This window comes from Anastrepha ludens, chromosome 6 (genome assembly GCF_028408465.1).
Source record: "Anastrepha ludens isolate Willacy chromosome 6, idAnaLude1.1, whole genome shotgun sequence".
NCBI classification, from domain to species: Eukaryota; Metazoa; Arthropoda; class Insecta; order Diptera; family Tephritidae; genus Anastrepha; species Anastrepha ludens.
The window spans coordinates 22,399,412-22,412,329 of NC_071502.1; the positions used below are offsets into that span (position 1 = coordinate 22,399,412).

Genomic DNA, 12,918 nt, shown 5'->3' on the forward strand with positions numbered 1-12,918 from the left:
GAATGGAAATCAATTGCAGTATCACAATGGACCTTAGCGCCACCGAGTGTCTTGTCTTAGCCAAGCAACCTGGCTAACCTAACCTAATATCCTTTTTTCAGAAGCGGTCCCATATGGAAAAGTGAAGCAATGCGAACTAGTCGTCATCCGAAACTCACTCGAAGTGCATCAGTGAGGCTCTAATGGATTTCTCTGTAGGACATTTGCATATGAGCATTCTCGTATGTGTGTGTGTTTGTGTATTTGTATTGTTAAGGTTCAAGCTAATTGTTGCATGCACAATGCACAAAAAAAGTTATACACAAAAACTGTAAAGGAAATATATGCACACATACATACAAATATATAACAGACCCACACACGCATTTCCAACGAAAAATAAATACTCGTGTGCGAATTCATGGAATTAATTATAAATATGTAATCCAGTGTGTAATTGTAGGTGCGCGTATGTGTGAAAATGTGGCCACAGTTGACGTTCGCATGTAAAAGGGTGGGTTAAACAAATTATTGGCGTACACAATAGTCGGTTAACCATGGAAAAGCACAGTTACAAATATGAATGTAAATATTTCCGCATTGTGTGGGACATTACAATTTTGCGGTTGTAATTAAAAATGAAAAATATATAACAACAGACTGAGTGAATAGTCGCCTCAATTCCATATCAGTTTTAATTCAATTATGGCAATTCATTATTTCGCAGAAATGAGATATGTATGTATGTATGCGTGCATGGATGTTTGTTCAAAGGAAATATAATACTAATTTTGCGAATTTCCACATAACTCAACCCAATTAGCTTGCATGAAATGTATCTTTAAATACCCTTTCTCTTTTCACAATTCACTTTTCAGGCCACAGATCAAGCGAAGCGGTACAGCACATTGACTATACAATGCAGTTCGGTGGTGCCCATGCAGGACCTCACGAATTTCGTACGCACTCTGCCGCTGCCATCGCAGGCGCAAAAAGTTCCTAAGCGCATTTTTGCGCCGCCACAACCACCGGGCGAAGCTGACGATACGGGGGATTTCAATGTAAGTACCAATGCGAGTGTATTTGCTAGACGTTAGGGGAGTATTGAATGTGTATTCGGCATGAGGCTGCATATTCGTTGCTGCTTGAACTCTAAGTGCTTGGAAAATTTCTAAAAAAACAAAGCAAAACACCTGCGAGTATTTTAAAAGGCTCTAAAAGTATTTCTGTAGAATTCAAGTTTTAAATATGCTTTAAAAAAAGTTTTTGTTTCAAAAAATTTGCTTTGTTCAGAAAAGAATTTGTTTGAAAAAAAAAATTATTCGAAGAATTTGCTTTTTTAAAAGAAGTTTTTTGATTCAAAAAATTAGCCTTTTTCAAAAAAGAATTTGGTTTAAAAAAAAAAATATTCAAAAAATTTGCTTTTTAAAAACAAAATTAAAAATACAACATGCTATTAAAAAAATTTTTTTTTCAAAAAATTTCCTTCTTTAAGAAATTTACTTTTAAAAACAAAAATTTGCTTTAAAACAAAAAAAAAATGTTCAAAAAATTTGCTTTGTGTAAAAAATTAAAAAAAAAAATTTGCTTTAGAACAAAAAAAATTGTTTCAAAAAATTTCCTTTTTAAAAAAAAAATTTTGATTCAAAAAATTAGCCTTTTCCAAAAAAGAATGTGCTTTAAAAAAAAATGAAAAATATTCAAAAAATTTGCTTTAACGCTTTCAATACTAACGGGGCACATACGTCCCAATGAGTGTTTTCGTTTTACTAAATGCCAAATATTTCTTTGCATCAGTTTTTTACGAGATATACCATCAATTATGCTCCGTATGACCCGTTATACTTTGTATTTTTCTCTACACATGTTTTGCAGTCGTAGTTAAATCGTAGCACGTGCTAGGTCAGTAAGTGGAAAAACGACAATTATAGATCTACTGAGTGTTCATTACGGGTGGGACAATGTTTTCCCAGGACATTTTCTCAATTCCTAGAAATAATTTCTTTATTTATAGAAGAGGACATAGGTACTTCTTAGATCACTAGTAATAACTTTTCATGGTTAAATATTTTTTCCCCTCAAAAAAAAAATCCGTATTGAAAGGGTTAAAAAAAAAAAAAAATAAAACATGCTTTTCAAAAATTTCAAAAAATTTGCTTTAAACAAAAAAAGTTTTTTTCAAGAAATTTGCCTTAAAAACAAAATAAAAATGTCTACTATTTTTTATGGGGATACTAAAACCCTTCGATATTTAAAGAGAAATTGTAGAAATTAAAGGAGAAGGGAAATAAAAAGAACTGTTCGTTCGTTGTTCTTTTATTTTTGGCTTCACCGCTTAATGATTTTGAACGAGCAGCGCTCGCCCTGCTGTGACCATACCCTAACACACCAACTCTACTGCTGCTCGCAGGCTTCGACATAGTTGTAGGTAGGTAAGATGGCAAGAGTACCCCAGATACACTTCAAGTAGCACTTACGTACCGTTTTTATACCATATTGGGGACCTGCAAAAAAAAAAAAAAAAGAAGTTTTAGGGAAGATAAAACCTCCTGCAGCCATCCAGTGCTGTTGATGTAGTGGAGGAGAGAAAAGGGATCTAGGCTGGAGAATTTCTTCAAGGCATACCCAAAGGACACGCTAAGGAATCTCAAGCGCCTAGCCGCCAGAACCGGACATTTGCAGAGAAAGTGTTCAACAATCTCTTTCTCTGCAGGATCCCCACAACTTCTGCAATAGGGGTTGTACGGAATTCCAAGCTTCTCCGCATGAGTACCGATCACCCAGTGACCAGTGAACACCGCAATGAGTTTGGAAATTGAATGGCGGGCGATTCCCATCACCTTAAGCGTTCTGTTTATATCGTATTGAGGCATTTTGTTTTTGAAATAGCACACGATGAGACAGTCCTTCATCTGTCTTGCCTGTTTTTTAGAAAGAAATTGTGTAGTTTCTCTTTAACAATGGTTAAGGGGGCACCGATGTCTGAGATGGGGACAACTGAAACCGATTCTGTCGATCCCTTCTTGGCAAGCTCATCGGCAATTTCATTTCCCTCCATATTCCTGTGCCCAGGAACCCAGATAAGGGAGATGTTTCCTGCACGCTCGAGACGTTTGAGTTCCTTCTTACGGGAGTTGACCAGAAGAGAGCTGCAATACGGTGATGACAAAAACGGAGAATATATGAATGTCTCCCACCCAACAGCGATCCCGAAGCATTTTGCATGCCTGCAGGATCGCGATGTTTCCCTAGTCAAATAAAATACAAAAAATGCTTCACAATAAAATTGAAATTTATATGTATCTGCACATGTAGCAGTTCGAATACAATTAATTTATATTTTATTTTTCTTGTACTTAGTTCGTGTGTGCAAATAACATACAGATATCTGCGTAGAAGAGGAAAAATAGTGGAGCGGATTAAGTAGATTTTTATTATGATATAAATGTATGGAGTTAATTACATTGGCTTCTGACATAAATCATTTATTACTCAATGGCTAACAAGATTTGGTCATATAGTGGTGTTAATATTTATTATTAAAGAAATTTGTTTTGAATATGTACAGTTAACAGCTTTGAGGAGGAGTCAAGTGCTTTGATATTAAAATTTAATAATATTAAAAAAATTTAGTTAATAGATTTGACAAGTGAAGCAATCATATCACTTTCAAAATCAACCTACTAATTTGTATTTCTTAATTTATTTATATTTTATATATATAATAGTGAAAGAATGAAATTATTTTTGCTTTTATTTTTAATGATTTTTATTTTTAAGCAACATAAATTTTTAAATATTGTACAAAATCAAAAAAACACCGAAAGCATTCGGTTTGCAGTTTTTTTAAAGAAAAAATCCGAGCGTCAGTGGTTAAGATAGTTTTAGTAAAAAAATAATCTACTATTTGGCTTTTTTAATAATTTTTTGCACTGCTTAAACAATTTGTTGTTGTTAGATAATCATTTTTTCTATCTTATCCAGAAAGTTGTAGTTATTTCATTGATTATTTGTTTAGCCCGGCAAGTCACTTAAGTGGTTAGCGCGCCAGTCGAGAAGAAAAAGAAGATTGAAAAATAGTTCAAACTCGTTTTTTTGCGTAGCTAAGAAGACATACTTAGTTTTTAAAATAATTTACAGAAGACTTCAATACAAACCAAAGTTTTTTTAATGATGTGAAGTAGGAAACAGTAAACACAATACTTTATCTAATCGCCATAGCAATAAGCAAAGGAAAACTAAGTGAGGCCCGTATTTTTATATAAAAGAAATCAGTAATCGTTCAAAACAAATACTAAATAAAGAAACGTATTCCGCTTAATATTTTTCATAAAAAATGAAGCGATTGACACAAGATACTGATGTGTGTTAAAAATTGACCTCAACGCAGTAGGATTACTTTTACACATCTCCTAGCCATCAAGCCGTTCATTTTTTATATTTCACCATTTCACGCAATATAACTTATTTTAAATTCTTCGCATAGGAAATGGTTGCAATGATGCGCAACGAGCTGGTCTTCGATCGCCATTCAACACTAGCACTGCGGCCCGCACTGGAATCATTAAAGCGGGAGGCGAATGATTTGGAAATGCAAATTCGTTTATTACAGGTATTTATATATTTGCATATTTTACCATACATATTCACACATGTCAATAACTTTACGCACATACACACATTCATACAGAATCGTTTCTTTTAGAGGCATATAATTTTTTCTTAAATTGGTGGAACGTGAAACATGAAGATTAGCTTCTTACGCTACCTTTAGTGGTGTCAATGGTACAAAAAAAAAGATATTCTCGCCCTTAAAGTTGGTTGGAAATTAACGCTAAATCGCGTCGCATAATCACATCACAAGAGCTCATCTTATACCATATTTGATCTGATCTCATCCAAATACTTTATTGAGTGTATGTTAATTCTTACAAAACATTATTTGGAGTGTGGAATTTTGTCGCACATAATCACCTCAACTACGTCTTATGAAGACTAATCAGTCGGCATAATCACCTTCTAGCGGAACTGTTGTGAGAGCTATATAATTTTGTCTATCAAGTCGTTGGACGTAAGTGATTTATCAGCATACACAAATCACTAACGTAGGGGGTACGAAGATACTGCAAAAGAGTTAAATTATACAGCCAGTTCATATACGCAGTTCTTGAGACGCTTGAGAATATATAGCCCTTTGATAGACAAAGTTCTTGAGACGCTTCAGCCAGCAAAAGTTTATTCCAATAAAGTATTATTTTCAAAATCTCATATCTAAAGTTTTTCTTTGCTTGAAAGAAACTTATTCTAAATAATAAACCAAAAGTTGGAAATCATTATCCTCTAGCACTCCCTAGTGAATGTAGTGTAGACTTTATTTTCAGTTCTTGAAAACTTACTTACTTACTTATCTGGCAACTATAACCGATGGTCAGTCTTGGCCGCTACTAAAATGTTGTGCTAATTGCATTGCGCGTTGAAGTCATTTAGAAACACCAAAGCGGTCGACGACGACTTCGACTTGGTCTTTCCAACATAGATGAGAACGTCCACTTTTGCGATCTCCTGCAGTACATTTCGCAAAGAGTACCTTCCTTTGCGGGAGCGTTATTGTACATTCACTTAACATGATCTGTGCCGGCTAGCCACTGAACTTTAATGCGTTTCACTACATCGATGTCGGCATACAATTCGTACAGCTCGTGGTTATGCATCATTAACGCAAATCGGAACATAGATCTTGCGAAGAATTTTTTTCTCAAAAGCTCCTCTATATCCAGGACTCAGCCAGACAGTAAGACCGGGAGGATGAGTGATTGATGGGGCGTTTTCTTCGTGCGTCGGGAGAGCGCTCTGCTTTTAAATTGCTTATCCAGCCCAAAGTGACATCTATTGCGAAGAGTTATTCTTTGCCGAATCTCTGAGTTGACATTGTTGTTTTGGTTAATGCTAGATCCTAGGTAGACAAAGTCCCTAACAAATCATGTTTCAGTCATAAAAATTACGCAACCAAGGGGCTTTTTCTGCATGTAATGGGCATGTCTCTCAAGAGACTTGTAATCTTGTTGCTGTTGTTGAAGTGGTTGAGTATTTCTACTGAAATAATCCTAATTATTGACCAGCACCGTTTTACTACCACTGTTTTCGTATGATGTCTGGCTCTTGTTTCCATTTTGTGTTTCTAAGTCTGATCCACTTTGTGAGATCCAGGTATAGGAGCAAATTCTTTATGTCGATGTTTGAAGATCTCACTAATTTGCTGTAAGCTTCCTAAAAGAGTGCAGTCGTAACCTAGCTAACATAAGTAGTGGAAAGACTTCCACCTCTTCCACTTGACAGCTTCTGCAGATGGGATTGAAGGGGATGTTGAGTCTGACTGCATGATCCCCTACCTTCCAATGACCTGTGAGGGTTGCAGTGATGCGTGAAATGTTTGGTAGAGAGCATTCGAACAGGTGATTCCTCCTTTGAATTTTATACGACCGCCATGTGTTTTTTGCTTTTGACTGTCTGAAAAGATAGCTACTCTTGCACCAACTTCCTTCTAGAGTTTTAGAGATTTTCGTGCTTCTCTGATGGATAAGAGTTCTGCCTGGAACACGCTGCCATAGTCAGGAAGACGAATTGACTGAGATAGGTTGAGTAGCTTCGAATGGAAGCCAGTTCCCATACCAAAGTTTATCTTAGAATCGTCAGTCTATATTTCAATGACGTATCTTCCAATCACTTTCCCTTTGATCCGTTCGGCTCTTGGTGGAAAACGTACCGTAAAGCCTTTCTTCAAGTTAAGGTCAGGGACTGTGTAGTCTTATCTGTTTTTGAGCAGCGAGCGTCCCTGAAGGAGGATCTTGCTGTGGCCGTACGACCTTGTAGTCCAGCTTCTTATGACTCTGTGTCTCTCCGCGCTGCAAGTAGCGATCCATTTTATATGTAAGTCTAATGGTAATAGATGAGTTAGTACATTGAGCGCTTCAGAAGGAATGGTGCTAAGCGCTGTTTTGGTTAAGATACACTCTGTTCTTTGTATCTAGGTTAGCTTGATTTGGTTGTATTTATTTTCTGTTGCGGGCCACCAGACTAGTGCCGCACATGTTAGAATTGGTCTTACAATGGTTGTGTAGGACCAATTGGAGAGTTTTGGTTGGAGACCTCATTTTTTAACCTTTTTAACCCTGTACTCTACGTTGGACCTCCAGCTGAGTTTGGGATCTAAGATAACACCTAAGTATTTTGCCTGTTGGGTTAGCATTAGGCGTGTCTGAGATCTTAGTCTTAATACGAAATTTATCTCATGCACATAATCATGAAGGAAGTGGTGAGCTTTGTCTCCAGATCAATGCCCAATTTTTGCACCAATGGGAGCTTATGTGTAAAACAAAATCCCTCTTGAAAATCATTGACCTGCAGAGTAAAATAGTGGTGGAATAGTTCAGGGTGTTTACAGCTTTGATGTGCACTTCTCGCCCGAGGGTGACTGTGAAGTTGTTAACACTCTAACTGACAAGTTATAGATAAATCTTCAAATACGTTGAAAAAAAGAAGTAACATTCATTTTATGTTTTTAAATAGAAGCGGTTAAAGTCCTTGAAAATAATGACAAACTTTTGAAAATTCTTTTGTCCGAACTCATTGTTTTTATCTGAACTTTATGAGAGATTTTTATTATTTATCTAAAATCAAATCATTTATCACGATTGCGTCTCCGCACTAAGTTCCGACTAGGAAAATCACTAAATTGTAACGTTACATTAATTAGGTTTTGTTCAATTAATTGTCAAGAAAAAACAAGTAATAATAATAAATTTAGTCAAATGCCCCATTTAAAATCTATCTCCTGCTGTTGGTATGCTTTCATGTAGTCTTCGTCTGTTTGGGCGCTTCGGCTGCCACTGCGTATGCGCAACCTCAATCGCTTACTGCAGCGATGTCGTGCATTCTTTATGTTTATGAAGGAAATTATGAGGAAACAAATTATAAAAAATCAACACGATTTGCAGCAACTTCAAACTCAAGTTTTATTGGATTTAAATTTAATTAGCAATATGACTGCATACCAAAAATCGTTTTAGTTATTCTAATAAGAAACCGTGGAAGTGGGATGGAAAGCTTGCAGTTTGTAGTTTTTAGTAGTTGCTTGATTTTTGCATACATTTTTAAAATTGTATTTATATAGTGTTTGTCAGACAAAGAGCTGCAAAATTAATTAGCATTCACGAAAACAAAAAAAAATAAATATATAAATAAATATAGTAAAAATTAGTCAAAAGGTTGATGTGCCATTTCGAATATTCCGTCGCAGGGTGTGTGTGAATAGGTATTTTAAAACTGTGAAGATTGGAAACATTTTTTGACATGATAACGTCTTATAATTCGATTTAACAGGCTGCACGCACGAAAAAATGTGTCGTTACCTTGCTCATTAGTGTTACCTTGCTCATTGCATTGAATGAACTGCAAGCGAAAGCGCGGAACGAACGACAAAACAAACAAAGCAAACGAACGGCAACGTTCGACATCTTGCTCTCTCCTACTTAAGTGAGCGTATATATGTATGTATATGCGCATATGTACATATATAAATTCACGTATTTGTATTTGCATATGCCTTCTTATTGATTATTATTAATTTGATTTACTTGAAGAATTTAAAATAAAACCAAGTTTGTTAATAATACCTGTTGTTTAAATGTTATTATTATTAATTTTTTTATTATATATGAAGGAAAAAATGTATGGTAATATTTACCACATACCTTATAAGATATGTTGTATACTAATACATACATATATGTATATAAACATGCATATACATATACAATTTCGCGCAATTTTCAAAAAGAACAAATCTATATGTAAAGATGCATGCAAGTCATATGGACATATCAAATATACGAATCTATTCCGTACGCAAGCAAATGTAAACTAATGTGCTTGAACTCAATCGGCCCCCGCGTTCGGCAACGTTCGACATCTGGCTCTGTCCTACTTGAGTGAGCATATATATGTATTTATATGTATGTATATGCGCATTTGTATATAAATTCACATACTTGTATTTGCATATGCCTTCTTCCTGTGTGCATGGTAATGAACCATTTCTCTGTTGAGAATAGGACGATGATAGAAAAGGTAGGAAATGAAAGGGAGTGTTTCGAATGTAAAGTGTCTTGAAAAAGGCAAATCGATGATGGTGCCTCTTAGTGTTGTTGACTTATTAACGTCTGATGCACAATTGAAATTGAAGATATATTTCATGAATTTGATAAATGTTTCGTCATTTTTCACGTTTGTGTAAATGCAACTTGACCTATTCCATTGCAATTCCATTTACCTCCCCCTCTATATCCATACAAAATATCTATCAAACAAATAAAATTAAAATTTTGTTTTGAAAATTGCAACCATTCCATCAAATTTTCTTATGACGTTGTCACGTTACACTATCGTCAGTAAACCGACTTTACAGACAACCTCTTTTTTATTATTATATATATTATTATATATTCGACTCTATTTATTGTTCTAAACGCTTGTCTATCTCCCAAGGACACGGTGGATGGTTTGAATCGCACGCAGCAGCGTGGCATCGAGGGACAACTGTTCAACAAGGTCAACGAGATGCAGGAGGATTTGTCTTTAAAGAAGTTTGATTTGCGCGCCAAGCAGTTACATTTTTCTGCCATTAAAGCACAGGTAAGTGAGCGCATACTCAGATTTTTAAATGGAAAGCTGAAGAAATATTGCATATAAATTTAAAGGCGTCATATGAAGGGAAGATTGCAGGCGTATACCGCAAACTACGTGCGGAAAGAAAAATATAGTGGGGATATGATTAATCAAACAGGCCAAATTTTTCTGCGGAAGGAAAAATAAAATGTGGATATGATTAACCAAACAGGTCAAATTTTTCTGCCAAGCAAACCTTAACTGCGTCTGTGGCTGAGTGCAAGGCATTTTTGAAAGAAAACACAGATTATAAAAAATATATTAGTATAATAAACTTGCATGCATTCACTTTTATGTGCTACTAAATAATTCATTTGGAGGTACTACGAGCACAAAGTCATTTTGAATCCAAAAAATTTACACCTAAGAAATATTTGCATCAGCATTTAAATTTTTATGTTATTAACAAAACTTGTGGGCTGCTGAGTTACTACTTACTACTTCTCTATATTCTAAATGAAAGAAATGGTACCAATCGACGTAAATGCCGGAGTAATTTACTCAATTTTTCTAGTAAATGCCAGAATTTTGGAATACGCAAAAAATTTACTAAAATTACAAAATAATTCACTTTTTTCAGTTCAAACATGGCAAAGATTTTGCAAAAAAATTTATTAAAATAAATGTAATTACAAAATTTTCTCCTTCTGATATGCAAAAACCAGTATGAAAGTGTATCGTTTCTAACTGAAGAACATACATAACTGAAACATACGCATGATTGGTCGGTTGGTTAAAGTGGTGATTCCTCCAGAATCCAACTAGCGCCTCCGCACCATTTTGTTCCCACATCCTCCTTATCAACTTGTTTAACGGTTATATATAGCATGACTATAACCAGTCTGTGCGGTTTAAGAACTTTATTAGGTTGTTGACGTCTAAGCCAGACAGTTGCTTGAGACACTCTGAGCTTTAAGGGGGGATCCTGCTTTAGGGGCTTCAAAAAATCGATTTTTTCGAGGATTTTTTTTGGAAGGAAAGAAATATTCGATTGAAACGAAACTTTCGGGTTTTATAGTTATATATTTCAGCAGTCTTCTCAAATTTTTTCATTAAAATATATGTCATATTATGCCTGGTATAAGCGTTTTGCCGAGGCGCCTCGAGTGTGTATGTGTCTTGCGGCGGGAAAGATGCAGGTCGCAATTTTCATCTGAAACCAAAAACCCAAACAAAATTTTATTTTAGAATAATAGAGCTTCTAGTTAAAACAAGAAAATTAAACAAAAAGTGAGAAATTCTACAATTTTTCGCTAATTAAAGAAAAATTAATTTTTTTGGAAAAACAAATTCACTTTAGTGGGTGATTAACTTTCTTAAGGTTTTTTTGGTTCAACTAGAAGAGAATTTAATTCCGAATACAATCAATGTTATCTCGTTTCGATAGGACGTTTAACCTTTTCCCTATCTTTTCCGCCAATTAGGAAAAATCGTAAAAATAAAAAACCGAGAAATCGCGCGTCAAAATTTTTGTATATACAATACAAAATCCGCTCGTATACCTGCTTGACGCTTGCTCGCAATTTCTTCTGTAACTGCGAAAATATTTTGAATTTGCTTTTGAAATTTTGAGGACACATTCCTGGATAGTTTGGGAACACATTTATGCAAAAAAACAAAAAGCATGCTCCCCCCTTAACGTTCTGCTAGTTTTGCATTTCGTCTGGTCTTTCCATCTAAAATCCGTAATTCGGAGCTATTTTAGGGAAATTATATTCTTGATTGCACCTAATGGTGTGATATCGGTACTGCTAGAGCATTATTCATGGCAGATCCCCCTCCTCGGCAGTTCATCTGTTGATTTCTCGTAGTTTCCTTTCTTGACGGATTTGCACTTTTTTGGTATACGAAGAAAGCACGCAACACTTTTAGGGGTCAAAACTATCAAAAACCATAGAGAGTTTCGAGCCATTTTACTTTATTATACAATAACTTAATTGGCTGTATAACTGCGTACCCACATTTTTTTTTCAAAACTCTGTTTAAAAGGTTGGAAATTTTGATCAAAATTTGTCAAAGTTTTGTAGGTTTTATACAAAGTTTGAAACTTAGCTGGATGTTGTTCTTGTTAAAGGATGAGCTATATTTTTCTGTGAGAAAACCCACAAAATTCGAGAGCTGATATTTTGTCAGCCTCAGAAGCTCTCCCGAGCGCCCCCGATCCACATGTGGCCAGAAGGATTTCACGACGTTTCAAGTTAGTGTACTTGCCCAACGCTCGCTGAGTCGGCTTGAAGCCCATCTTTCTAGGAGCATACCACAGGTAGTTAGGGGAATTCCAATGCTCTCCCTTCGCGGGTAAATCACCTCACAAGTCACTTGTCTGGTCAGCTCATCCGCCTCACAGTTTCCCACAATTTCGCTGCGACCAGGAACCCAGATTAGGCTTATGTCAAAGAAGTGAGGCATGTCATTCCCTGATCAGTTTCGAATGCACCGTCACTGACCCGAGGGTCCTCATTGCCGCTCAGCTGTCGGAGTAAATATTTACTTTCTTGACTGTTAGTGCGCATGTGAGCAGCCATCGGCTGCCTCCTTGATGGCGGTTACCTCTGCGCGGAATACTTTGCAGTGGTCCGGTAACCTGAATTTGAGTCTGATGGGAAGCTCTTCGCAAAAAACTCCTCCTCCAACCTTACCGTCCAACTTTGATCCATCCGTGAACACGTTTACCAGGCCCTGTCCCCAAGTGTGGTCCCCCGTCCACTCTTCCCTTGATGGAATATGAGTGGAGAAAGTTCCGGTTGGACTAAGCAAGTTTATACATTGATCCGTTGGCAGAGGGACTATCTCGAAGTTTCTAAGGATGCTTGAGTGCCTATAAGTGTGGCTGAGCCTTTAGCCCGAACCTCTCAGTCTGATCGCGGTACGTGTAGCGGCAATTCTGCCAGTGATGTCTATGGGTACCACATTTAGCATTGCGTTGCGCGCCATAGTAGGAGTTCTTCGAAGCACCCCACTGATTTCAATGAGTGTCTACCTCTGAACTCTCTCCAGCTTCTTCACCAATGATGTCCTCTCTAGTGAGTTCCAGCAGAAGATAGGCTAGCAGAGCGTACACTGTGGCATAATTGTGATAGAAGTGCTTATGTTTGCATGTGCTTTATTCCGAATTTGAGCTTTCGTATTCATTATTTTTTACTAAAGGAGAGAGCTTTTAACTTAGAAAGCTACAAATGCTAGGCAATATTGTGTATTTTACCGAAAGCTTTTAGT

General features: G+C 36.2%; 1 protein-coding gene across 11 annotated transcripts in view; it reads left to right on the forward strand.

Annotated features, from left to right (window-relative positions):
• Nucleotides 1-9,741, forward strand: part of LOC128866713 (uncharacterized) — a 276,476-nt gene extending 266,735 nt beyond the window's left edge. For all 11 annotated transcript variants that reach the window (XM_054107629.1, XM_054107635.1, XM_054107638.1 and 8 more), the window contains 3 exons: nt 858-1,040; nt 4,466-4,591; nt 9,523-9,741. In XM_054107629.1, coding sequence (XP_053963604.1) covers nt 858-1,040; nt 4,466-4,591; nt 9,523-9,726 — 513 coding nt within the window. In that variant the 3' untranslated portion in view covers nt 9,727-9,741. The remainder of the gene's footprint in view (nt 1-857; nt 1,041-4,465; nt 4,592-9,522) is intronic.
• The last annotated feature ends 3,177 nt before the right edge of the window (nt 9,742-12,918 follow it).